Raw genomic sequence first — 27,971 nt, forward strand, 5'->3', positions numbered from 1 at the left:
AACGAGTATTTCTAAATCTTCATTTTTGGATTATTTTCTTTATTTGAAGTTGAAAACCTTGGATGCTTTTCTACCATTTCTGATTCATTTCTGATGGGGGCGTACTTATAAAGAAGTACCATCTGGTAGAAATCATATTAGAAATGCCTTGGTGTAGGAGAAAGATTTATCCTTTGCAATAAAAATACAAGTACATTCATGCAGTATTAATCTGTGGCCAACCTTTCTGCGGCAATTCTTTATAATGAAAAGATGCAGGAAAAAAAATTGTAAATCATAGCACAATAACAAATATGCCTTCCAACAGGATACAACTTTCCAAACTACCATGGCAAAGAATCGCTTTTGGTTGAACAGGATTTGTAAACAAGTTTAGCTGTGTATGTGTATATGGGTTGTTTTAATTAATTAAAAAATACCATAATAACCAATAAATACCAATAACACAATGACAGTCAATCAGCCTCTTTGTGTCCCCCCTCCCAAGTGATTGAGCTACTCTCCCCAAGGACCTCTGTAAAGTGATTTGATCATTTAGGCTTTTTTTGTTCTTTATGATTTTTTTTTTAATTCAGGGGGAAGGTAACTGTGTTTGGCTACACAAGAAAAAACACATTCATATCCTATCTTTCTTTCACCATGGAACTTAAGCCAGAATACACAGGCAGTCTTGCATCCATGACTGAGCAGACTCAGACCTGCTTAGTCTGAGCAAGGTGGTAGCACCTTAAAAAACATATTTCCTGTTTGATGAAGAGGGCTGTAGTTTACAAATATCTATGCCTCAATACACTTGTCAGCTGTTAATGTGCCACAAACTGTGGGTCTGCATCTTAGTTACTTCATTTGTTCCTATTCTCCAAGGGAAGAATGGAGAAGACCTTTTGCTGGTCTGACTTCCCCTTTCTACCAAGTTGGGCCCCTTCATGGATCACTGCCTTGCCGTGGCGAAGGGGCTTGAATAACTCAGAGAAGCTATGAACTATGCCGTGCAGGGCACCCAAGATGGACAGGTTGTGACTATGCAAAAGCCTTTGACTGTGTTGACCACAGCAAACTATGGCAAGTTCTTAAAGAAATGGGAGTGCCTGATCACCTCATCTGTCTCCTGAGAAATCTCTATGTGGGACAAGAAGCTACAGTTAGAACTGGATATGGAACAACTGATTGGTTCAAAACTGGGAAAGGTGTACAACAAGGCTTTATATTGTCTCCCTGCTTATTTAACTTATATGCAGAATTCATCATGCAAAAGGCTGGGCTCGATGAATCCCTAGCCGGAATTAAGATTGCCGGAAGAAATATCAACAACCTCAGATATGCAGATGACACAACATTGATGGCAGAAAGTGAGGAGGAATTAAAGAACCTTTTAATGAGGGTGAAAGAGGAGAGCGCAAAATATGGTTTGAAGCTCAACATCAAAAAAACGAAGATCATGGCCACTGGTCCCATCACCTCCTGGCAAATAGGAGGGGAAGAAATGGAGGCAGTGAGAGATTTTACTTTCTTGGGCTCCATGAGCACTGCAGATGGTGACAGTAGCCACGAAATTAAAAGACGCCTGCTTCTTGGGAGAAAAGCAATGACAAACCTAGACAGCATCTTAAAAAGCAGAGACATCACCTTGCCAACAAAGGCCTATATAGTTAAAGCTATGGTTTTCCCAGTAGTGATGTATGGAAGTGAGAGCTGGACCATAAAGAAGGCTGATCGCCGAAGAATTGATGCTTTTGAATTATGGTGCTGGAGGAGACTCTTGAGAGTCCCATGGACTGCAAGAAGATCAAACGTATTCATTCTTAAGGAAATCAGCCCTGAGTGCTCACTGGAAGGACAGATCCTGAAGCTGAGGCTCCAATACCTTGGCCACCTCATGAGAAGAGAAGACTCCCTGGAAAAGACCCTGATGTTGGGAAAGATGGAGGGCACAAGGAGAAGGGGATGACAGAGGACGAGATGGTTGGACAGTGTTCTCGAAGCTACCAGCATGAGTTTGACCAAACTGTGGGAGGCCGTGGAAGACAGGAGTGCCTGGCGTGCTCTGGTCCATGGGGTCATGAAGAGTCGGACACGACTAAACAACAAACCAAGTTGGGGCAAAAGCTGTGAAAATACCACAGGAGCACTGTGGTATGGAAATCAGGAGCAATAGTTTCTAGCTGTTTAATCTGCATCGGTGAGTTGCAGTTGTCAGCTATTTAACTGCCCACTATAGCTATGCCTATAACATCAGCTTGATGTGCAGACATCAGCTGATAAGTGTTGATGCTGTGAAAAGCTTAACAATTTCTGTACATCAAACTGCTGCAGGGGGCACAAGACAATTTTAGCTTTGATAAGGTTATGAATAATATGCAGTCTGTTCTTGGTGGCGTCCGTGGCATGACTTCTGGGCTTTTCTAATACTGCAGGATTTGTTTGTGCTTTCCTTGCAACAGGTTTTCTAGCACATTCAAGCTAGATATAAACCCCTTTGGGAAAGCAACAGTGAATTGATGCGGCGGCTACACAGGGGTGCGGGGAACCGATCTTTTTCGTTTAGTGAGAATTGATCGCCGGTATTTAGCTGCGAAAGGCGTGTGCTTTCGGGAGGCGTCTGTGGAAAATGTGAGTGAAGAGACCCTGATTCCGCTCAAGACGACTGCAACCGTTGAATTGGAGGGGAGGGCGAGATGGGCTGAGGAGTGGGCAGAGCTCACAGGCGCGATGGCTGCACCCTGCTGCGCCCACCCACGGTGAGTGACAGGTGACAGGCAGAGCCCCTATATATGCTGCCGAGGGCACCCGTGCACAATCCTCGCTGCCATGGAAGACACGTTCAACCCGGACAGCCATGCCGTCGGACCCAACTTATCCGGCATCGCGATTCCCGGGTGGAACTTGAACCTTTCGTCCCCCGGGGCTACTCTGGGGCAGCCTAGCGCGCGGACCCTGTCGGCGGGCGCGATCCTGCTGCTGGCGCTGGTGGGCAACGGCTTGCTCTTGCACCGGCTGCGCTGCGGAGGGTGTTGCTGCGGGGCCCGCTTCGGACGGCGGCGCAAGATGGATTTCCTGCTGGCGCACTTGGCCATCGCCGACCTCTACGGGTGCGGGCTGGTGCTGCTCTCCCAGCTTCCGCCGGCCGACGTGGAGCCGGGGCAAGCAGCGTGGCCTGCAGGGGACGCCACTTGCCGCCTGCTGTGGCTCCTGCAAGGCTCCGGGCTGCTGGCGCCCTCGCACATGCTCGTCCTGATCGCGATCGAGCGACACCACATGGTGAGGGGCCCCGCGCACTCGCCGCTCTCTTTCCTGCCCGCCCGGAGCGCTTTGGCTGCGCTGGGCTGGCTGCTGGCGCTGCTGCTCGCCTTGCCGCAAGCCTTCGTCTACCGGCTGGCGCCTCCCGAGGCTGGGGGCCGTTGCCTCAGCATCTTCCCGCAGCGACCCCGCTGGCACGGCCAGACCTACGCCGTGTACTGGGCCGTCGCGGGCTTCGTGGCGCCCGCCTGCCTCCTGGGTGGGACCTGCGGTCGCATCCTCAGCGCGCTCGGCGGCGCACCCGGCGCCAAGGACGACTACGACGACGCCGAGCCATCGCGGGGGGCAGCGGGCAGCGGCCGCCACTACGGCGCGGAGCTTCCCGGCGCCTCCGCCGCTCCTCGCCCGCCTCCGCCGCTCTTGCTGCGGCTGCTGCCCGGCGCCAAGTGCGCGCTGCCCTCGCCGCCTGCGCCGCGGAGCCTGCCCCGCGCGCGGGCCCGGGCGCTACAGCTGACGCTGGCGCTGGCCACGCTGTTCGCGCTCTGCGGCTTCCCGCGCTTTCTCCTGGAGCTCGCCTTGGCCTTCGCCTCCTCCGAGGGCGGCGACGAAGCGCGGGCGGCCCTGGGGAGCATCATGGCGGCCACCAACAGCGCCCTCAACCCCTACGTGTGCCTCTTGTTCCACAGCCACGGCCCGTGGGCGCGGCGCCTCCAGCGCAGGCTGTGCCGCTGCCCCGACGGGCAGCCCCGACGGCGGGCTCGCCACCGGCATCGCCCGCCGCCGCCGCAAGCGGCTGCCGAGCGCCCTGGACGCTGGCTGTGCCCTTGCCAGACCAAGCCGCCCACCGTCTCCACGGTCGTCCACCTCCAGGAGGGTGAGAAGCCGCTCTCCGCCGCTTGCGAAAGCGGCTTCTAAATAGTTTCTTGTGGGATTGCAGGCACCGAACGTTTTTGCAGTATCCCCAGGACATTGTCAACAAGTATTTTTGACTCATTTAACCCGGATATTCCTGGGGAAACCAGACGTTTAACACCTACACACCCCACGACCTCTGTTACCGCAATCCCTCGGGGATATCTCAGCAGCCGATTTGCCATATCTGGCCTAGGAAGTACCAAGGAGGAAGACAAAAAGGCAAAAGAGAAACGACAAATTATTATAACGCCCACCTCAAGCACACTAGGTGCTCTTTTCCTGTGGGCTGCTCACTTGCTCAAATCTGGGAGACTCCCATCTTAACACCGGAAGTCTGAGGGCTACTGCCTACTCCAGTGTGGAAAACGCACTTTGCACTTGCACAAGAACCTTAATAAACACACTTCACAGCGCTGACCCATTACTGAAATTTGGCTGTGAATCTGGAGCCCTTGTGACCCTTGCTTAGTTTAATCGATTATGAAGCCATGACCCTCTTTCAAATCAAGGAAACCCAGAAGGGCCAGGAGATTCCACTTGACCATTTCAGATCTAGCTGCTGTTTTAAGCCCTTGCTGGGAATGTAGGGACTTGTTTCCAAGTAAATGGGCCTAGCTTGGACATGGTAACAGTCAAATGTTTTAAACTTCCTGAAGTTTTGTTCAATTCATTGCACTCCATAACTTATGACGGGACTTGCACAATGTGGTTTTAGCACAACCATTTTGTTAGGTTTGTCAACAACGGGGTTCTGCATAATCTGCTTTCACTCATCACAGCAATTTTCAGGTGTGTTATTTTCAAATTCCATTGCCACAGATTTTGTCCCTTTTCAAGAGAAAGGGGCAAAAATAAGGACTGCTTTTGCTATGCAAACTGACCGTTTATACTGCCTTTCTTAATTTTGTCATCTTCCACACAATCAGTGCAAGTGAACTTAATATTAGAGATTTTGAATATGAAACATATGATAATTGTCTCTGTTCAGTACAATTGGTCTAATTAGCATATAAGCTGTAATGAAAGCTGCCAGTGACCTGTGGGCAGAGGTTGAGAAAAATCAGCAGGTACAAAATGTAACTTGCAAAACTGAAAGGCTTTTAAGAATGCTTTATGCAAATGTAGTTCCTTTCTAAGTGGGCATTAGTGGCAAGTATGCAAAAATATGTGGTCTTGTAACAGGTGTGAATAAATGTCATATATAAGTACCCCTGACTGATAATCTACAATTGCAGTAGTTTCTAAAGGAGTATAATTACTTTCACCTTTGATAGTTAATATTCTGTTCTCTTTTCTCACATAATAGTAGAGTTCATTCCAGCAGGTGGATTTTTATTTTATTTTTTGCACAATTTCCTCTAGAAAATAGCGCAAGGAGTTGATAATATGTCTATGTTCTGGGTACTCCACTCCTTTTTCACATAAAAAGTCTGTTTCTCAGTAAAAAGGTTGAAGCTTTTGTACAGTTGGTCCTTTGCACACTATATAAAATGATATTTGGGTGTGCATGGGTTCAATTAAGGAAATTAGCATTTATAAACAAATAATGAACCCAACAATTCCAGCACAAGCAAGGATGTATGCACAGGATACATGTAAGCAAATTGTAATAGAACAGAGGGAGTGAAATAAAATGAAATGCAACAAGTGCTTGTCTGAACACAGCCCAAGCTGTTTATTAATGCTGAAATGAATTCCAGCATCCTGTCCTATTTCTCCCTTCAGAGGCAGCATTGCTTAAAGCAGTAGTAGCTCAGTGTCCCACTAGCTTTCATTTGGGAAAACACAAAGATGTTGTGTAGCTCGTGTAACAAAACATTAAAAAGTAGGAGCACACAAAAAAGGGCACTTCATCATTAACCCATGACAGAAGTTCTGTTGTTCAGGATTTCCAAGCCATCTGCAACTGGAGCTGGGAATGTTAGCCTCAAATGCAAGCATTTTCTGAGAGTAATGGGGGTATATTTCTGCAGAAGGAAAAGGCAAAACTCGTTTTTCCTTTTCCTTCAGAGTTCCCCCCCCCCAACTCTGCAATTCTAGGATTCCTGCTGAAACCATTTAATGCAGGGAGAGGAGTTTGGGGCTGTTGTTTTGAATTTCATAAGGCAATCTCAAATGGGTAGCATACTGGCAGCCTATACGGTTCTTACAGCAAGGGTGTTACATGCTGATGCTAGGCTGCTCCATTCACGAGACTGGCCACTGTATTCTGCTCCAGCTGCAGCTTCCAGATCAACCTCAGCCTCCACATGTAGGTCTTGGAGGCTATTGAGCACAGGTTCATAGCATGGGGCCACTCATGTTCAGCATTTGAGGGAAATATGATGAGATTTGCCTACACAAATACCACCTTTCTTCGTTTTAAACTTCACCTCTCAGTTCCAATACATGGAGGTTTGGCAGGGGCAGGGAGACATTAAGACAACTAGTTTTTCCCATTGCACTAGAGAGCAGATCCAAATTATTCTGAGTTTCTTCTTATTCTTTGCCCTTGCATTTGCTTGAAGGAAAGGGGACTAGCTGTGTGTGTGTGTGTGTGTGTGTGTGTGTGTAATCGAAAGGACAATGGTTGCTAGGGAGATTTAACATATTTGAGTAGCAAAAATCTGCATGCAAATGTCTTGGATATTTAGACCAAATGAAACAACATATGCTGCTCACACTTAAACTGCAAATGCAAGCCGTGTTGGTATACCCAGACAAGTATCTGGAGTGTGTTGCATGAAGGTTAAACAGTACTTAAAAGGCTTGTGCAATACAGTAAAAGAAAACAGCGGTTTTTAATAGCTGCAAGCCCTTAGAAGAATAAGAAGGAAGTGTAGATGAATCTAGCATTACCCCACACAATGTTAACCACCACCATACTACTAACTTCATGGGGGGGTGTTGTTAAAAACCCCCCACTTGTAAATTGCTACACAAACCATTAACCCAAAGGAATTCAGGACTGTATCACACAATCATTAGTCACAAATGGCATCAGTATGGTGGGGACCTAAAATTGCATGTATCTCTTTTGTGTTCAGTAGTAACTGAGGGCATTGCCAGACTTCTCTGTTTTGTGGGAGGAATTGAAATGCATACCAGAACTTCAGGTTTCTACATTCAAGGTGGGTTAAAGGGTTATGTTGCTCTTGTACAACAAATCCACTTTTTTAAAAACTCAAGACTCTTTGTGGTTTTGAAAGTGACAGAAAAATGCACCGAAAAGTGGAGGGTGAACAAATGATTCCATGTAAACATAACCACAAGCAAAATGGAGGATGAATGCTCAATAAGACTAGGTATAATCTAACCTTCCTATAAGCTTTGTGCAAACAAATCGGGATGAATGCAAATGGATCACCTGGAGGGAGGCTGAACAGATGTGCTTGCCCTTGTTCAGCCCTAAACTGTTAATACTGCACTTTGAAATGTTGTGTTCTGACCAAGAAAAAAAATCCAGTTAGAACACAAACTCACTCACAAAATGAATACTTTAACTAGTGCAAGAATACGGTAGCTTACAAAGTATCCTGTGGATGCTGTTGGACTCCAATTCCCATCATCCCTGACTATGAACCATATTGGTTGGGGCTGATGGGATGTGGTGTTCAATAACATATGGAAGCTCAAAGGTTAGCCACTCCAGTTAGGGCACTGCAAATACTATACTTGCTATTCCAAGTATAGTAATACAAATGTGTATAGTGCTTTCAGAATGTTTTACATGCATCTGATAGTTATCCTTAAAACACTGTATGGTAAGCCACCGATTATTCCCCGTATTGCAGGCAACAGCGGAGAAAGAGTGGCTTGCCTAAGGCACCTAGTGAGTTCATGGCAGTGACAAGATTGAAACCTGAGAATTCCTAATTCACAGCGAAGTCCTAGCCACTACAGTATATACTTTCCCACCTGAAAAAGTATAGTCTTGGGGCTAGTGCAGATGTAATAAGCAGCTTTTGTTTCTGTTTTCAGTTGACTGCTTTTTATTGCTTTGTCCAAACCTAAAACTCGGATTAATCTTAACAAAGGTTTAGGGAAACAAGCAAATTGTCCTGCTCCAACTATGTCAGGGCTTAGTTCTTAGGCAGAGGCTGGGGTAGCCCTGTCTGCTCCTGCAACTAGGTGAAAAGCAGACTGAAGTCAAGGTGTAGTCCATGCCAAAGCACAATAAAAGCAGTCCATCAACAAGCCTAGCTCTAAAGGCAGGATCTAAGTAGAAGCCAGCAACAGAGGCCATCTGTCAAAAGGCATGGCAGAATAGACAAGGTGGTTCAAAAGAGTTGCTAGATTTCAATATGTGCTGTTCCAGCAGCTTCTATAGTCTGGTCTCCCACACTTCACCCAAGACTCCTTACTATGAGTAGCTCTATAATTTTGGCCTATCAGACATGTACTGTTTTGGTAGGTAGATGCCCAAACATTGGACTTTCTGGGCTCTATGCTCTCCGGGGCTGGGAGATGGTTCCGTCTCCCCCTCTGAAAGGGGGATGAGTTGGGAACCCACCTCAAGAGTCCTTCTAGAGCAACCTCTGGACACAGGCATGGTGAGATTTCCCCTGGATGTTAAGGGCTTCTTATCAGTGCTAGAGATGGTGGAGGGGTGGTGGTTTCCATTTATCCCCTAGGGTATCCTTTGCTCAGGGGCTTTGCTGGCAGAATACTTTTCCAAATCTTGGCAGGGCCCAGTGTGACATCACATTCACAAAATGCAGCTTGAAGTTGGTTTCTCTGAACCATAGTTGAGACTCAGCATGGTTTGCTGAGGTTTGAACATAATGGTAAACTCTGGTTAAAAATGGAAGGAAAAGATTTTGATATCCCCTTTGTGGCTGTGCCAGAGGAAAAGGGGGATGGGAAGTGCAGACACGGCTCACGCTAACAACCATAATTTAACATTATGTCCCAATAAGGCCATTATATTCCATGTTAATCACAGGTCACTTAGCAGGGATTCTTAACCAGAATTGAAATCAGGTTCTGAAGCTGGCTAGCAAATCCTGTTTAACAGGCAACTGGGGCTAGCTAGCATTTATAGCTTAGCAGAGTGGATTTGTGTCGGGAAACGGGAAAGACTGGAGGATAGCATCTGACCCTCATCCCATTTCAGTATCTGTTGCAGTAAGAGGTAACTGCTTATTGCACCCACACTGCAATACCCACACAGGAGCAGATTGTCCATTCTCACTTTCTGCAGACATTTCACACAATTGTCTTCTCTTTAATCCATCTATCAATTGCATCCTCGTACTTCTTTGGGTCCTTCTTCCAGTTCTGGTGCCACCTGAGGTTAGCTAAGGTATCAGAATAGTTTTGTCCTAAACTTTGTTTCCAGTTGATAAACTCCTGTTTGTTGTACTGTTCAACAGAGGCAGAGACTTTGGAATAATCAACGATGGAGTAGAGTCTTTTGTTCAAATACTGTGTGATCCCTGGAAACTTGGTTGCTACGTTTGTTAGTTCATCTGGATCGGCAGAGAGATCTGCAACAAAGAACGATTAAGACAAATTAATGAGCCTGAACTTGAAAAAAGCAGTAGCGCAGAACTGGAACATTTGTTTGGCATGCAGAAGGTCTCCCAATTTCAATCCCCAGTATTCATTTTATTATTATTATTTTGCTTTTATATCTCAGCTTTCCTCAAAGGAGCTCAAGGTGGTGTACATGGCTCTCCCATCTCCATATTATCCTTACAACAAAGCTGTGAAGTAGGTGAGGTTAAGAGATGGTGCCTGGCCCAAGGTCACCCAGCAAGATTCCTATCTGAGAAGGGATTTGAACCCTGTTCTCCCACATCTTAGTCCAACACCCTAATGGCTACACCACCCTAGTGTAGGTTGGGCTAGGAAAGCTCCCTGCCAGCCTGCACAGAGCAGGAGAAGGGAAACTTTCATCTGAAGGACCATACTGTGTTAGATACTGGAGGTGGTACATAGCTCCATCTTCCTTGAAATCCCCTTTTCAAGCTACCTGAGTTGGCAGCCATCACTACACCTCACAGTAACAAATTCCATTAAGTATGCGCTGCGTGGAAAAATACTCCTTTCCCTCCCCTCGAAACTCTCACCATTCAGCTTTATTGGATGGTCCCAAGTTCTAGTTTTACAAGAGGAAGAAAAACGTCCTCCACTTTCTCAACACCATGCATGCTTTTATATACCTCTCTCATGTGCCACTTTACTCACCTTTAACAAACAAACCCCCCAAACCCTCAAATGTCATTATTCCTCATAGGGGAGTTGCTCCCTTGATGATTTTGGTAATGTACCCAGGCCTAGACTACAGCATGCCACCTTTTTGGACCTTAACCTCTTTGGGTGCCTAGTCATCGGACCACATTGTCCAATTTGAGAGGATGGAACCGTAGTGCAGTGGTCAAATTCAAACCCAGGTTTATGGGTTTAAGCAGACTGGGCTATGCACAGTTGAGACATTAAAGAGACAACTGTCCTACCTGTCTCAGACTTTGGCCAGTGATTCTAGTGTCTTCAGACTGCACTTTTGCTGTTTCCAACAGTGCAGTGCATTGACTGCAGAACTGTGTTTTGATTTAACTGTCATATTTTGTTTGTACAAACTTGCTTTGTTGCAAATCCTTAACAAAATCCTTTGTTGCTGATCCTTAACAAAATCCTTTGTTGCTGATCCTTATGAAGAATGGGATGCTAATTACTATCGCTACTACTTTACTACACTGCTTCTCTGCTCTTCTGGTGAACCACACAAGACATGATGCAGCAACAATTAATCATACGTCTGGTAGTTTGTGTTGCTTCAAGACAGGAGCTACATAGTTTGATTTGTGCCTCCCTATGAGATACTCATGTGTGGCACTGTGGGTTAAACCACAGAGCCTAGGACTTGCTGATCAGAAGGTCGGCGGTTCGAATCCCCGTGATGGGGTGAGCTCCCATTGCTCAGTCCCTGCTCCTGCCAACCTAACAGTTCGAAAGCACATCAAAGTGCAAGTAGATAAATAGGTACTGCTCCGGTGGGAAGGGAAACGGTGTTTCCGTGCGCTGCTCTGGTTCGCCAGAAGCAGCTTAGTCATGCTGGCCCCATGACCCGGAAGCTGTACGCCGGCTCCCTCGGCCAATAAAGCGAGATGAGCGCCGCAACCCCAGAGTCGGCCACTACTGGACCTAATGGTCAGGGGTCCCTTTACCTTTACCTTATGATACTCGTGCGGACCAGAACAGAGGATCAGACTGTACATTAATCAAGTAGCAAACGTACCAAACAGCTGAGGAGATACTGAACGACCATCTGAGTATGCTATGTATTTCCATCTGTCAGTTCTCAGCATGTAGGTCGAAGAATTCACATTGCAGCCATGGAATTCACTCAGAATCCAAGTAGGATGTTGCTTCCTAGTTGAGACTTTATCTTCTGCTTGTTTCAATACCAGGGGCATCAGTGAATATCCACTGAGATTTTTTGGTATGGGTATTCCAGCAATGTCTGAAATTGAAATTGTGACTTAAGTCAATTTGTTTTTAAAATTTAGTATTTACATTATTTAAAAAGAATTAAACATAATTAAAAGAAAAGGCAGAAATATATAAAACCAACAAGGAAATAAATTATATACTATGTCAACCATTGCAACTTGTCCTTTGCCCTTTATAGTGATATTTCTGATCCTCTTATCTTTGCATTTATATTAAGTACAAGATGCCTCTTACATTTTCTTACTGCAGAATTAATACTAGCTACCTAGGGAAATTATTTCCTCAAAACTTCAGTTCTGTTCTAACCATTAGCAGTTTATTTGTTACTTTTAAGCAACTCATATGCGATGCAAAAGGGACAGATAGGGAGATTTTTAAGTCACTGAAATTAAACCTAACATCTTTCTGAACTAAGGGTGGCATCTAATTGCAGTGTCTTGTTTGCACAAGTAAGACTTACCCTTCCTTCTCCCTGAAGCCCGTCCCCCCCCATCTGCCGAATTTAAACAACCTTTAAGATGGAAGTACAACACCATAGGTTGCATCTAGTGCTGTCACTGCACAAAGGGAACAGGCATCCACTTGCGCAATAGAACTTCCTGTCCCTTTCCATCCCTGCATATCCTCAAAAACATGCTTCAGAGGGCTGAGGAACCCTCTGGAGTGATTTTTTTTGGGGGGGGGGTGTCCATGGTGTACTACAAAGAGAAATACAGGATGGCAAAATCTGCTGCAGGAATAAAAGTCTGTTTGTGCCTTGTTAGATACAACACCACACTTTTAAGGGAAATTGTTAAGATGTGTTAAGATGTGACACATACATGTACAGAAACAAACTGTAAAATCAAATGGTAAGGCACACAGACAGAGACTATATTCCTATCTACTACAGATAAGATCAGAGCTTACTTCATCAGTCGGAGTGTCTGAGAAAATAACATTAATCATTTGTTTGTTACTCACCTAAATAAATTAATCATTTTTGAATATATTTTTTGTATTTTTTTAATATTCTGAATACAGGAAGGAAGAACCAGGAGAGAACATATGGAGAATGAGAGCACAGGAAGGACGGTGATTTAAAAATACAAACTTCAAGAAGAGAGAGAGGGGAAATTAAGACAGTTGGAACAAGAAGGTAGGGGCTGAGATTTGATTGAGAGACTGTGTGACTCATTGATTAGTAATGTTAAACTAAAGTCTCTAGTTAGAATATTGGGTTTGAACTAAAAGTACTAACTATTTTCCAGCAGTGTAGAAATCCCCAACTTATTGGTGATCTTTTCTTCATAAGAGCTCACCTATTCAGAAGGCTTTGCCCTCACTCTGAATTGACCCAATTTTCCCTCCGTAATACTGTCATGTCAAATACAGTTAACTATGAAGCATGGCCATCTTATCATGTTCACAGAGTGATGTCCAATTGGTTAGGATCGGCCATGTGACTGTGCCCAGGAAGCATCATCCTCACACTCATTAATTTTATGCTGCACATTGGGTTACTATCCAAGCATTAACCAGACCTGCTTTGCATCAGAAAGGTTGTTGTACCATGAGCCTTCAGACAATGCCAGGGTAAGTGAATTACCGTATTTTTTGCCCTATAGGACGCACTTTTTCCCCTCCAAAAATGAAGGGGAAATGTGTGTGCATCCTATGGGGCGAATGCAGGCTTTTGCTGAAGCCTGGAGAGCAAGAGGGGTCGGTGCGCACCGACCCCTCTCGCTCTCCAGGCTTCAGGAAGCTATCCGCAAGCCTTGGGAGCCCGGCGGGAGTGCCCGCCGGGCTCCCAAGGCTTGCGGGCAGCAGCCTGCAGCCCGAAGCATGGGGCGTGCTCCGGAGCACGCCCCGTGCTTCGGAGCACGCCCCGTGCTTCGGGCAGATGTCTGCAAGCCTTGCGCGCCCGGCGGGAGGTCCCGCCGGGCGCGCAAGGCTTGGGGCGGCAGCCTGCAGCCCAAAGTACGGGGCGCGCTGCTGAGCACGCCTCGTGCTTCGGGTATATGTCCGCAAGCCTTGTGCGCCCGGCGGGATTTTCTCTCAGTAAAATCAAATTGGCTATGCAATATTACAAGATCATCCTATTTACTAAATGACCCCTAGACAACTGAATACATTTTTGTTCCAACAAACTTTCCCAGTTGGATAAATTGTTCTTTACTGTGGGTGTCTACTTTGCTAGGGGTTCAGTACTGTTTTTAATGTACCATATTTGCTGTTTTGGTGTTTTTAAGTGTTGTTAATATCCTTATGTGTAAATGGTTGTTCAGAAGGTAATGAATAAATCAAAGATGATGATGATAATAGGTGGGATAACTCATGTCACTGATCCAGGTAGCAATGATCCCAGTTTCACATTGATTTCTTGTCCTCAGCGATGTCACATAGCTAAATCTAACAAGTTTCTTAGTGTCTTGACAACATTCAGGTCACTATGTGGCCTATGATTAAACTAGGATTGCCTGTGTGATTAAGTCTAGGAAGAAGAAGCAGTACTCAGAAATTTGGTGGGAAGGAAATCAAGCTGCAGCAGACAGAACAACCAACAGCAACAAACATGACTGTAAAAAGGCAAATATTCCCACAATTAAAAGGGTTTCTTTTCTCCAGGAAATATTTCTCATCCTTCCCGCAAATGGGACACTTTTTGACGCAGAAACGAAAATAAGGCAGAATACATTTTTTTTCCACGTTCCAGGTGTTTATAATTTCAGAAGGATTTTGAGAGCCTCATTCAGGGTTTGTTTGGTTTTTAAAAAAAAATCATTTCCCCCATTATTAAAACATTCAGTAATATCTCATTTTGGAAATGACTGGAGATCTGCTGAAACCTTCACGCCCACCTGCCTAAATATATAACCCGTTACATGTCCTTTGAGCACACTATTTATTTATAAGTGTGATTTTTATATCTGTGCAGAGCGGTGCAAGTATCATTCTGGCGATGTGTGCATGAAACAAGAGTGGCCTTGGTGCACATGTGGACGAAAATACACTATTCATATACACTAACGTTAAATCAAAGGAGGTGAAACTGACTGGGGCATCTCCAAATTTTGGCTTTATTGATCAGTGTCAGATCCTTTAAATGTCCCTTCTTTGCAAGCTGAGCAGTAAATCCAAACATGGTGTAGGCACGTTGGGGAAGTTATCTGACAGTAGTGACACCATGGTTGCTAGTCAGCCATGCTTTAAAACCAGGGGTGGCTAACCTGTGCTCTTCCAGACATTCTTGGACTCCAACTGCCACCAGCCTCAACCAGCATAACCAAAGGTAAGGGATGATGGGAGCTGTAGTCCAGCAACTGCTAGACAGTCCCAGGTGAGCCGACTGTGCTTTTCAGCCATCTCCTGCAATCATATGTTAGCAAAGGGGATGGTTTAAATTTTTTTTTTATCCCTGCTGGTCATGTGAAGTGAGCTTGCTATTCCAACAGAAATATTGCTTACCGAGCATGGTAGGGTAGATATCCACAAGGGACACCACATTGGGGATGAATTGCAGCTTAATATTCGGCCCCATTATAAGGAGAGGAACATGTGAGCTTGCTTCGTACATGCTCATTTTGTAAAACTGCCTGTGTTCCATGGCAAGTTCTCCATGATCTGCAGTGAATACGACAAGAGTCCTTCTGAGTAGTCCTGTGTCATTTAGAGCAGAAATTATCTCACCTGCAACAAAATATAAGGGAGGGTTAATAAGCAAACATCAAAATATTCATTAAGCATTGACATGCATAAAAATAGTTTTTAGATGTCACAAGGAGGTAGCTCTTCTGCCAGTGCAATGAAAGCACTAGATCACGTTGCCTGTGTTCTCATTTATACAGAAGCCGTTGCTGTTTCAAGGATTCCAAAGAAAAGTCCTCTGGGAGGATGGAGAGAAGCTGATTATGGGAGATCATGAGGGGCAGTTTATTTTCTCCTTGAGAACTCTGAATAAGTTCCTTCCACAGCTAAATATCAGCATGCACAACTGTGGCTTCCATACTTCCAGAAATCTCCATCCGAAATGCTGCATTTTGCTAATCTGTTGCTAAACACCCACAGTTATCCACTTTTAGAAGCTCACATTTATGTCTGCCCTACAGATCTCAAAGTATGCTTTAATAGTCTGAAACTTGCAAGAGTTTTTAAAACTGCACTGAAAGATGAGTCTGAATCCCATTTAAGGTGGTGCACAAGCTCAGATGCAAGATTTAGGCCACAATCCTATACATACTTACATGGGCGTAGCTGGGGGGGCAGGGAGGGGCAGCTACCCCCCCATAAATAAAAATCAATAAAATACATAGCAAACTGAGGTTCTGCCCTCCCTCCCAACAAAAGGCCTGCCCCTCTTAACAAAAGGTCTGCCCCCACAACAAAAAATCCTGGCTACCCCCATGCATACTTATTTGGATGTAAGCTCCACTGAACACAATGGGACTTGCTTCTGAGTAAGTATACCTAGGATTTGAGTTGTCAATATCTGGGTTCGTTGTAGTTCTCTTGAATTCACCCAGTGTTTATTATCATATATGAAACTGTCAAATTTCTCCTGAATTTCTACATACACTAAGGGTTTTCAAAGAAGTTACAACTACTGGCATGGATTGTAATAACTGATCAGTAAGACCAAAACATGGAGATTTTCCATACTGCTCATAGATCATCAAAGAGACAGCAAGGCACCAAAATTCTACCCAAATAAAACATTTGACGTAAGCTCCTTCTCACTTCTGTTCTCCATCTCTCTCATTACACTTAGGCTTTTAGGAATTAAAGCTGAAATTCTCAGAATGCCAAATTCTGCAGCAGATGGGAACAGCATTCCAGATGTGAAGCCAACATATAAAAAGAAGATTCATAATAATTGAGAGGATTCCTCACTCTACCGCACTTCAGTTTCAGTAGATGTTCCTTGACCATTTTTCTGCTCTTCTGGCAATAACAATATAAAAATGCTACAGTGTCAGAATTGATGTGCCTGAATATCCTTTCATTTCCAACCTCTTCCCCCAAGACAGCCATCTCAGAATATTATTTCCATAAAGTACATGTCTTACATGTATTAAGCCACAGAGAACAAATACACCAGATTAATTACATTCCCTCCCCAATGACACTCCTGTCAGAATTGTACTGCAGGCATGACAACACTCAACACTCCCTTTGCAGCACTTTCTGCCACAGATGTTTGGTAAAGGTACAGGTACCCCTGACCATTAGGTCCAGTCATGGACAACTCTGGGGTTGCCGTGCTCATCTCACTCTATAGGCCGAGGAAGCCGGCGTTTGTCCACAGACAGCTTCCAGGTCATGTGGCCAACATGACTAAGCCGCTTCTGGCGAACCAGAGCAGCGCACGGAAACACTGTTTACCTTCCCCGCTGGAGTGGTACCTATTTATCTACTTGCACTTTGACGTGCTTTCGAACTGCTAGGTGGACAGAAGTTGGGACCCAACAACGGGAGCTTACCCTATTGTGGGGATTCGAACCGCCAACCTTCTGATCAGCAATCCCTAGGCTCTGTGGTTTAGACCACAGTGCCACCCGTGTCCCTCAGATGTTTGGTACAGACATCTAAAACCAGGTTAATGTCATTTGTGTGGTGGTGGCGGCTGAGACCAGGTCTCAGGAAGATGTACATGGGCAGAACCACATGAATGATGCCTTATGTGATACATGCAAAGGCCCACCTCCTTTCCTCAAAGGAGTTGCAGAGTCATGCAGCTCAGATGTATCGGATGATATCTGGCCTGAATCAAGAGTAGACCCATTGAAATAAAGGTGGTCAAGTCCATTTATTTCAGTGGGTCTACTAAGTTTGACTTAGTTGAATATCCTCACAGTACAGAGCTACATTTGTAAACATAATTACTTGGCTCACATAATACATTATTTGCATTAAGATTGCTGTGTACACTCCTGAGATTGTGTCCCGGCCTCTTGCATTTTGCCACCTGAGGCAAAACAAGGAAGTGGCTACCCTTCTGCGCAGCTGTACCTTCCTCCGGGAAGATCTTGCAAGAGTTCTGTGAGATCTTGCTGGAAGAAGATGCAGCTGCTACTGCAGCTGCGCAACCGCAGCAGTGGTGGCAGGGGTGGGGCGCAGGATTCTGTTGCCAGAGGCAGCTGCTTCAGCCTACCTTATGGGTGGACTGGTTCTAGTCTTGGCCTCTGCAACTGAAATGACGTTACCATAGTCCTTAATACATGAACTGAGACATATTGTTTTCTTCATGGATCAGATTCTAACCTTGTAGGCAGAGTATGATAGAAGTTTTATTAAATAATAGATTAAAGAAACCCCAACAGAAAACATCTAGTTGTTACTTTCTGGAAAAAAATCTTTTTACGCGAAGCTTAGCTATGAAAAATATATAGGCTGCAGTTCTAAGACTTTGAATAATGCATAATTAGGACTGTAGCCTCTACATGGCTAGAATCAGGGAAGAAAACGATCTTTGCAGTAATAGTATTGAGAAATACATTATGATATTAGTAAGAGAATCAGGATATCACTTACCAAGCATTGCATCCGTTTCTGCACACATGGCATAATAATGTGCTCGGATATCTCTGATTTCTTTCTCCGTAAATTTCTCTGTGCAGTTCTTTGTATAAGAGGAATAGTAATCTACTGGGTGCATCTCTGAAAATGGAAGCCATTTTGGAATCTTGATGGCTTCGTATCTCACCTAGTAACAAAGTAAAAATGTTTTATTTTGTCAAAAGGTAACTATCATCACCGTCCAATTTGCCAGCAGCCCAAGGTAGACATACTGACTGAACATGAGGACTCCATGTTTTATAAATGAGGGGAGAAGAAGAGGGGAGGGCCCCATTGCGCAAGCAGAAGTCCTCGAACAGGGCTTGTGATGATGTGGCTTCTTAGGCGAATCCTGCCCAATGCATAGTTTACAGAGCAGAACCAAAGTGCATAGTGCTTTACAGAGAACAAGAGCACAGGATCCTGCCCTGAGGGGAGTGCAATCTGTAATATGACCCAGAGGAAGAGGAGGGAAATGGAGACAGGGATAAACAGGTATGTTCAGTTGCACATGCTTAGAGAATGCCATGAGAACTAGGGACTTGTGCCAAAAAGCTTTGCAGAGAAAGTGCACTTTGAGGAAGGTGTCCAGGGTGGTGGTATTCAATGAAGGGTAACACAAAGTACACTTATTGAAATCAGTGGGCCTAACTTAGTCTTGTTCACTAACTACAATGGATGGACTCGGGGTAAAACTTAGTTGAATACCACCCCCAATCTGCTTCTCAATAGGTTAGAACATTGGTGTAAGGAGAGAGTCCCTGACCCACTGCTGTTCTTATCAGAGATCTGTGCAGCAAAATGTAGCATGTGTTTAGAGGCAATACTCCAGGCATTACCACTACACTTGGTGCTTTTTTCCTGCCTGTGCAATTCATTCAGAATGCATAGGTAAAGAGTTGGATCTGCTACAGCCGGCTTCCATAAGGTTCAGTTAGATTTTAGGAGATTATCACAGCCTTCCACCGCAATGACATCTTTTGCAGCCAGCAGCTTCTTCCGGTCCCACTATCCCCTCCCTAACTATACTAACGCTTACACAAATCATCTACAAGAAAGACTTTTCCTAAAAAATTGAACGTGTGGTCTTCCTTGCTCACCGCAGTGCCTGCGTCTAGGAACAAAGCCACACGTCTTAAAGATGGCTCCAGCTGATACCTTACAGACCATCTGCTTAGCAACATAGCGTACTGTGAGACCATCAAGTTGATGCACTGCTTTGAATTGATTCAGCAAATGAGAGAGCTTGATCAGCTCTATAGCACTAAGCTCCATTCCAACCTAGAAAGGCCATTGCTGCAACCCCAAGAACCACAGAATTAATTCTATGTGCCCGGCAGGACACATGCACATACGCATACACATACACATACACATAAACATAATGGCAACCCAATATTCAAAGCAAAAGTCAAAGTGTGACATACTGCATAGAAACCCATGGCTCACAGAAAAGAACTCCTTTGTTTAGCAATCAAATCATTGCAATATATTAACTTGATAGCAATCCTCTGGAAGTGAACACCCAATTATTATTTTTGTAGAACGTGTATTCAAGTTCATGTTCATATTTAGCTTCAATGTTAGTTGAAGCCAATTCAACTACAGTGGTACCTCGGTTGTCAAACGTAATCTGTTCCGGAAGACCGTTCGACTTCTGAAACGTTCGACAACCGAGGCGCAATGGGCGCTCGGCCAATTCCATTGAGAAAATTGAGAAATGCACCTCGGAAGCTGTTCGACTTCTGAGGCGCGTTTGAAAATGGAAGAATTCACTTGCAGGTTTTCGGCGTTCAAAAACCAAAACGTTCGGCTTCCGAGACACTTGAAAACCGAGGTACCACTGTACTGCTACTGGGCAAATGTGTTGCAAGTTAATTGTCATCAATGGAGACAATGTCACAGCCAGAGAAATGAACAGTGCTTATTGGTTGCTGTGAGGCAACAGCACAGGAGGTCTACCCTATTGCACTGCTTGGAAGCATGTGATTGGCTACTGTGAGAATCAGGATGCTGTAATTAGATGCATGTTTGGTTTGATCCAGCCGGGTTCTTGACTTCTTAGATGTTCACAGCTGTCCCCTCAGAAAACTCTGGAGCGAACAAAAGACTATTTTTGTCTGGCTCCAGTTTTTCCATGGAATACACATTATGGTATACTCCAGAACATACTACCCATACTTCTCATTAGGCATTCCAACACACAATAATGGGGTGGATCCTAGCAGAAGGCACAATACCAGGGCTTTTTTCAGCCAGAACTCACTGGAACAGAGTTTGCACACCTCTCAGATGGGCACCATTGCCATTATAAGAGAACCAGGGAGGCATTCATGGTGAGTTCCGGCACCTCTTTTTCTAGAAAAATAACACTGCACATAACTTTCCTCCCATTGGGCCTCTCCTGTGTCAACAGTCAAAAGCCTTCTCTACAGCTCATGCTGGCCATGAAATTGTCCCTGCCACACAGAGGGATGAAAGGTGACCTGAGAAGAGTGAAGAAATTGCTTGCACTTGGTTCCCAAGCTAAGAACAACTTCATGTTCTCCCTAGTATAAGGATATTCAGGGACTAGAGCTAAGACAAAAAATCTAGCACAGAACCTAGAAAATGGAATACAAGGTGTACACTTTCTGAGCTTATTGTACTTCACTAGCTCAATACAAATCCTTGGAGTGGATGACAACAGGAAAAAAGGAGTAATCAAGAAATCATTCAAACAGCTGAAATTCTAAGACATTGCAATGATGGAGACTAAAATTGAGCACTATTCTCATTATATATATAAAAAGTAAACCATGTGCTGAAGATGCTTTTGTGAAGAAATGGTTGTTTCCTTTAAAACATTCTGCTGAATTACAGGGTTACACTGCCATTTAAGCAGTGGGAGCCATGGCAACCAGTCTGGAGAGTTTTGTGTGACCATTGTAAAAACAGAACCTGGAAACAACTCAAATGGAATACAAATAAACAGGAAGAGCCGACTCCCCCTCACAGAAAGAAACCATGTATGCCATCTTGAACTCATTGGAGGAAATGTGGGATAGAAATGTAATACACAAATAAAATAAAGAATATGTTTACATCATAAGCTTAAACTGGTTTTATTAGTCATTCTCAGGGCTTTTTTTTCCAGTCAGAACTCGTATGGGACTCACTTCTCAGGTGGGCGCCATTGCCATTCTAAGAGAACAAGGGAGGCGTTCATGGTGAGTTCCGGCACCATTTTTTTCTAGAAAAATAGCATGGGTCTTTCCATTTATCCAGGGAACCACGAGCATAGCGGTTTTTAACAGGAAGGATGTAAGACTAGATATTCTGAAAAGAGAATTCTCAGCACTATCACCCTACTATAATTCCTGGGGGGGCCAAGGAGATTACAGTTTAGTATAAAAACGTAAGTACATATCTGCTGTACTTGGTCACAGACAATCTGTCAACATAATAAAATACAGTCGTACCTTGGTTCCCGAATTTAATCCATTCTGGGAGTCCGTTCGACCGCCGAAATGGTTCAAAAACTAAGGCACAGCTTCCAATTGGCTGCAGGAGCTTCCTGCACTCAACCGGAAGCTGCATTGGGTGTTCGGCTTCCAAAAAAGTTTGCAAACCAGAACACTCACTTCCGGGTTTGCGACGTTCGGGAGCCAATTTGTTCGACAACTAAGGCGTTCAACTACCAGGGTACCACTGTACTGTGGTTAATCTTTCATTTCAGATTTGAGTCACACAGCATTAGGAACATAGGAAGCTGCCCTATACCGAGTCAAGCCATTGGTCTATCTTGCTCAGTATTGTCTATACTGATTGGTAGAGGTTCTCTGGGGTTTCAGGCAGGAACCTCTCCCAGTCCTACCAGGAGGTGCTGGGGACTTGAGACCCTCTGCCACTGAGCTATGGTCCTTCTGTGGGTTGAGGAATAAAATGCTCTAGAAATACAATTCTTTTTAAAAAACTTATATCAAGCTATATGCTAATATTTGCATACCCTCTGTAGCCAATAAGGAGACGTCCGAAATGTAGATGCCCCATAATTTTCTCCGGAGGAAGGTGAAGGATATGGATGAGGCAAATTTAGCCCCAAGTAAAGAACGAAGGGTTGTGTCAAGTTGGTGGCTTTGTTTCTTAGCCAAGCTGCAGCATCGTCGGTGGCCTTCCAATCTTTTTGCATGACTCTCACATAGGTCTTGTTACCTACGAGTTCTGCCACAGGCCTGCCTTCTTGCTGAAGCAAAAAATCAACGCTTCTGGTCCAGGCCTCCACACGGTTACTGAAAATCAGAACAGTATTCAGTATATACTTTACTTCCATGTAGATACAATCACAGGCATAGGGACACGGGTGGCGCTGTGGGTTAAACCACAGAGCCTAGCGCTTGCCGATCAGCAGGTCGGCGGTTCGAATCCCCACAATGGGGTGAGCTCCTGTTGCTTGGTCCCTGCTCCTGCCAACCTAGCAGTTCGAAACCACGAAGTGCTAGTAGATAAATAGGTACCGCTCCGGCGGGAAGGTAAACGGCATTTCTGTGCGCTGCTCTGGTTCGCCAGAAGCGGCTTAGTCATGCTGGCCACATGACCCGGAAGCTGTACGCCGGCTCCCTCGGCCAATAAAGCGAGATGAGCGCTGCAACCCCGCAGTTGTCCGTGACTGGACCTAATGGTCAGGGGTCCCTTTACCTTTACCTTTATAATCACAGGCAAATTATCATTATGTTCACATTTCTGACATGCCTGCCATTTGTATTCAGTGGTTTATGGCATTAAATTTTAACTGGGTTTATAAAAAGATATTCATATCAGTTTGCCTTTGCAAATGATGTTCAAACATGGCCCAGCAGTAAGCCTTGTACCTGGCCACTTCTTTCTCTTCCTCTGACTTTGCACGGCTGTAGCAACAAGCTGGGAAGTTAAATTTTGCTTGTTGTGACATTTAAAAACGGAGAAACCGTGGCTAGGCTAAAGTAAACCAGGATTAGTGAAAACAAGTCAACTCAAGTCATACTGAAAACAAAACAGGTTTGACAACTAACTAATTTATATTAAACATGGTTTAGGGTTTGGCTGTAACAACAAACCATGGTTAATTTAAAATGGAAAGGGACATTTCTGATCTCTTCCAAGCGATGCTGGAGAAGGGGAGGCAGCCTCCCTCTTCTCCCCTTGCAACCCTCTGCATTTTCAACTCTCTGCAGCATGCACAAAGGAAAAGGGAGAATATGAAACTTGAGCTTCAGTAAATAGGGCTAGACGTGTTAGAAGTGGAATGACACATCCAATTATTTTCTCCTTAAGCAGCATAAAGAAACTATGACCCTCAGAAAGGTTGCCTACAAGTGGCTGCATTGTGAAGAAAAAGACCAGGCAGTAATATTTGTTCAAGAGCAAATGACTGCAGCTCTCCCAAGGTACTTAGTTCTTACAATAAGCCCTTCTGAGAAGTTTGCTGCCTTTATAATGGATTTTGTAGCTCCCTGACAATAAGGACTTCTTTGAGCAATGATGAGGATTTTAGTTACAAAACTAAAATGTTTCGAGAAAGTGTTTTTTAAAAAATCATCTGAAAAAGTGCTATCAGTTTCATATACTTAATGGAACAAAAATTTGACGGGAACACATTTTACAGATGAGTGAACTGTCAGAACTTGAGGTTACTACAGAGAACACATCCATTTATGAGTAGGTTTACAGATAGCACAAAACAAAAAGTACTGTTTCAACGTAAAGTCTTAGGGCCTCAAAAGGGGTGTTGTCAAGATAAATGAAGTAAATACTGAAAAGCACTTTGTACATAGAAATGATAAAATAACAATTCTGTTTTAGCCAGGAGGCTTTCTATTAGCTGTTATCACACCTCTGATTAACCAGTTTTAACCAGAGATAGGGTTTCCCCAATTGCTTACCTCACTGAGTGATGCCCTGAAGTATAATCCAGTTTTCCATATTTCTGAGCATAGTAGCCATGTTTTTCCATGAGGTCCATCCATGTTGTGTGATTTGGATCTAAACCCTTGAAATTATTCCAAGATTCTGTTATGTGAGTGAAGAGGCCACTCCACATAGCTAAAACAAAAACAAGAAACACACCCATAATAGAATTGGTTGATGAATCATATAAAACATATATAATCCGACTAAAACAAAGTATGCACAGCTTTCCTCTTGCATGCTTATTAGACACCTTTGGGCACCAGGCGAAAACGTTCCTCTTTAACCAGGTCTTGGGCTGACTGACATCAGATGCCCTTTTGAATGGGCTGTGGAAGGGGGAGATTATTGGGTTGTCTTTGTCCTTATTTTTATTACATGTTTTGTGCTTTTTATATTGTAATTTTATGTTGTGAACCTCCCTGAGATCTATGGGCACATAGTGGAATACAAAATAAATAAATGTTTATGACTTCCACTGCAGCGAAAAAGCATGGGCAACCGGTAGCCTTCCAAATATTGTTGAAATATGATTCCCATCAGCCCCAGCCAATGGGACTAATGGTGATGGATGATGGGAGCGGTAGTCCAGCAACGTCTGGAAGGCCACAGGTTCCCTACCCCTGCCATAAAGCAAGAAGTTGTGGCTTCAAGGACCCATAGAGACTTTGCGACTATATTTTTCTAACCCAACATTACAATGGCTCCAAGAGGCCAGAACTCGTTCAGCAGCATGAGGAATCTTCAGAACCCCTCTGCCCTCTCCAATCACCAGAAAAATATTTTTATTATTAGTTCTACCTTGCCTTTTAAAGCAAGCCACTTACAATAAAAATATTAAAAGCAATACAATTCTCGCCAAGCTTTGATTACTTTGTATTCAGCAAGGAAAGGAACTTGAGAACTGTTACTGCCACTATTTTCCGAACTACGAGTTGCAGTCAAATCTCCTACGTTCAGTCACAATACTGACAGGTTAATTCTCAGAAGCCATAATACAGTAAGATGTGTGAAGAAATGGAAGCAGGTTTCTGCTAATGGATAAACTCTCAGCTCTGACAAACCATGGAAGGGAGAGGGGAGAGGAGCCAGTGCTGGACTCAGTCTAGGTATCCTAGCCATCTATTGAGGGTGGTCCATTCTGATCATGAGTGTGAAGAAAAAAGGAGGAGCACCAATAAATGTTGCAGTCCATTTAATCAATCCTCAGTTCAGTGTTTGTTTAGAAGGGCTTTCCATTTTGTCTTCCCACTTCTAGGAAATGCCCAAGGCACCTAATACTCAAAATATGTGATTAACAAAATAAAAGAAAAAGTAGAACAGAGCAGCAAATTAAAATATCCATAAAAACAGAAAGCAGCCAATTAATTGTCAAAATAAGGGGCTACAAAAATGATAATGGGGGGGGGAGGTCTCTCCCAAGGCAGGGAGTTCTTGTAACACAATCCCTAAAGAGTGTGCAAGGTGTGTAAGTCATATAACTTATTCATCTAGAAGGCAAGCCAATGAAGCCCACTGAGTGACTGTGCAAGTCACTATCATACCCAGCCTAGTTTCTCCACTTATAAAAGGGGTATGACAACAGGCTTAGCCCTAACTCACATGATGAATCTTCTAACGTTGGCCTTCAGCCACTCTGCACTTGGTAAATACAGACAACAACCCACTCCTAATGTCCCACAAGCATATTATTTATTTCCTTTTTAAAACATGCAAGTGATACTATGTTTATCCTGAAGGCCTGGCTCACAAGACACTAAAAGGAACCAGAAGTTTCAAGGTTGCCCAGGGAAAATCTTTGAAGTTTAGCTATCATAAAGTAGTATTTAAATAGGTTCTACTTATGTATTTCTTGCTTGAGTATGATCTTACCTGCACGGGAAGGACAACATATTGGAGAATTGGTATAAGCATTAAGAAAGAGACTGCCATGTTTTTGTATGAGGTTCACAAAAGGCAAGTCTACTGTTTCATTTTTGGGGTGAAATGTCAGCCTTCCATCCTGCGGGGGGGGGGGGAAGCATTTTGAGAATTACTCTGGAAATTAATCAATGCAACATTAGAAATCACATTAATCAATGCAATGTTACAAATCACACTGTAAAAAAATCACACTCTACCAAAACACCCATTTCAGTGGTTCTGGATGCAACAGAAGTTTTCTAGGAACATGTCTTCACTGACAGACACCAGCATGGTTTGAAATATATATTCCTACAAATACAGTGGTACCTCAGGTTACATATGCTTCTGATTACATACGCTTCAGGTTACAGACTCCACTAACCCAGAAATAATACCTTGGGTTAAGAACTTTGCTTCAGGATGAGAACAGAAATTGTGCAGCGGCAGCGCAGCAGCAGCAGGAGGCCCCATTAGCTAAAGTGGTGCTTCAGGTTAAGAACAGTTTCAGGTTAAGAACAGACCTCTGGAACGAATTAAGTACATAACCAGAGGTACCACTGTATACATATTGACAATTGAAACATTTCAGTGAGAGGTACAATTAAGCAAGAACGTTTAAGAGCAATTTTGGAGCTGGCCATTTGCAATAACGCAGACAAAGAAGACAGTCTGATGTATGGTCCAGACATACGAAGTATGACAACATGGGCAACCTTTCCACATCCCCTGCTCCCAATTTAAATCAGAAGAAGAAAGAACTCATTGCCAATGACCCATTTGCAAAGTAAATCCCTATTCTGGAGCACCATTAGTGCTCCTGTACCTTTTATTTTTTTCACTATTGAGCAAAACTTGCAAGCTGCTTCATGTTCACTCCCACATATTCACTTATGCTAGAGGTGTTATAACCCCTAGCGTACATAAAGCACTACTTTATGTAATTTATGTAACATATAATGCTCTCCTTTTTTCAGGATAATGCTAAATTGTTTTGTATAATGCTAAATTTCCCCCTCCTCTCCTATCACAGACAGCACAGTCCGAATGCCATAATCTTGCAAAAAGTTACATCTAAAGTGCTGAAAGTTAACCTTCACTGTGTTGACTGAATTTCTTCCCAAAATAGGCGTGTATAGGACTGCAACCCAAGTGTGACACAAGAACATGCTCTCCAATTATTAAGTGAAAGCTTAGCAACAAACGTCACTCTCAATACAAGCTCTTTTCGCATGGGGTTCTCTAGCATGTAAATGGCACCTCCAAGCGGAAAAAAACAGCAGCTATGCTCAAGCAGCAGGCAGATCTGGTCCACAGCAGCTGAGCCTGAGAGAGTAGATATTTTAATTTACACCATCCCGCCTCACATTCCTTCGCAAGCAGCAGCAGCAGCAGCATGACTGGAAAGAAGTTGCTCTGGACAGTTTTGCTTTTGTTTTGAAAAAGTCAAATACTTACTAAGGAATCGCACATCACCATCACAATGTTAGGCTTCCCGCAGCTGCTGCAAGTGTAATCCTCGTTGAGCAGGGGCCTCGCCTTCACTGCTCCCCCAAAAGCGAAGAGGACCAAGGCAACGAGGTGACTTGCAGAGGTTACATGATTTCTACCTTTTCCACCCATTTCGGCCAGATCAGGAGCTCAGCGGAGCCTCCATGCAGAGCTCCCTGCTCTGCCCCGCCCCACCCTTCCCTTCACCCTGCTAGACGATCGTGACGCGTCCCTTGAGCAACCGGGGTGGTGCATCTCGTGCCGCACCCGCTGACCCGGCCGGGAGCAAAAAGCTCACGAATGGAAGGAGGGCAAGCGACACCGTTCACAAACTCAGCCTCCGTGTCGCGGGAAACAGCGACTCTCATCATGCATGTAGGTGAAGAAAGCGGGAGGAAATAATGTCAAAGGCCGTCGCAACGCGCCAGGGGAGAAATAAAGACGCACCCTCTTTTTTAACATACTTTCTTTAGGGAGGGCGGAAATAAACCTCGGGGGGAGAACTACAACTCCCATAATGCAACGCCACC

At 44.3% G+C, this 27,971-nt stretch overlaps 2 protein-coding genes across 9 annotated transcripts; one reads left to right on the plus strand and one right to left on the minus strand.

Moving 5' to 3' along the window:
* The first annotated feature begins 459 nt into the window (after positions 1-459).
* Positions 460-16,874, plus strand: GPR150 (G protein-coupled receptor 150). Of its 7 annotated transcripts, none has more exons than XR_014012764.1 (3): positions 460-4,111; positions 12,613-12,727; positions 16,337-16,874. XR_014012764.1 is itself a non-coding variant. In XM_081212418.1 (2 exons), exons 1-2 carry the CDS (start codon positions 2,809-2,811, stop codon positions 12,645-12,647), a joined length of 1,338 nt encoding a protein of 445 aa, XP_081068544.1. In that variant the 5' UTR covers positions 460-2,808; the 3' UTR covers positions 12,648-13,189. The 7 variants fall into 7 exon arrangements, 1 of the variants encoding a protein (XP_081068544.1); XR_014012765.1 differs by lacking the exon at positions 16,337-16,874 and adding an exon at positions 15,417-16,310; XR_014012766.1 differs by lacking the exon at positions 16,337-16,874 and adding an exon at positions 14,043-14,191.
* Positions 6,816-27,932, minus strand: ARSK (arylsulfatase family member K). 2 transcript variants are annotated; one of them, XM_081212396.1, is made up of 8 exons: positions 27,409-27,932; positions 25,921-26,050; positions 24,024-24,183; positions 22,112-22,394; positions 18,100-18,271; positions 15,037-15,258; positions 11,375-11,599; positions 6,816-9,620 (listed from the first exon to the last, which is right to left on the minus strand). In XM_081212396.1, exons 1-8 carry the CDS (start codon positions 27,571-27,573, stop codon positions 9,340-9,342), a joined length of 1,638 nt encoding a protein of 545 aa, XP_081068522.1. In that variant the 5' UTR covers positions 27,574-27,932; the 3' UTR covers positions 6,816-9,339. The 2 variants fall into 2 exon arrangements, with proteins under 2 accessions (XP_081068522.1, XP_081068523.1); XM_081212397.1 differs by lacking the exon at positions 25,921-26,050 and having other exon boundaries at positions 27,409-27,506.
* Positions 27,933-27,971: the final 39 nt, after the last annotated feature.

Source organism: Podarcis bocagei, assembly GCF_964188305.1.
Source record: "Podarcis bocagei genome assembly, chromosome: 11".
Classification (NCBI taxonomy): Eukaryota; Metazoa; Chordata; class Lepidosauria; order Squamata; family Lacertidae; genus Podarcis; species Podarcis bocagei.

What these genes read in the sequence shown, in the direction of transcription:
- ARSK (XM_081212396.1), bottom strand. Translation starts at nt 27,573, where the DNA reads ATGGGTGGAAAAGGTAGAAATCATGTAACCTCTGCAAGTCACCTCGTT. An exon ending in TCAGGGCATCACTCAGTGAG is followed by an intron (nt 22,395 to 24,023) that starts GTAAGCAATTGG and finishes TCTGATTTTCAG; the next exon opens with TAACCGTGTGGAGGCCTGGA. An exon ending in TATCTACCCTACCATGCTCG is followed by an intron (nt 11,600 to 15,036) that starts GTAAGCAATATT and finishes TTTCAATTTCAG; the next exon opens with ACATTGCTGGAATACCCATA.
- GPR150 (XM_081212418.1), top strand. Translation starts at nt 2,809, where the DNA reads ATGGAAGACACGTTCAACCCGGACAGCCATGCCGTCGGACCCAACTTA. An exon ending in GGTCGTCCACCTCCAGGAGG is followed by an intron (nt 4,112 to 12,612) that starts GTGAGAAGCCGC and finishes TTCTGAATACAG; the next exon opens with GAAGGAAGAACCAGGAGAGA.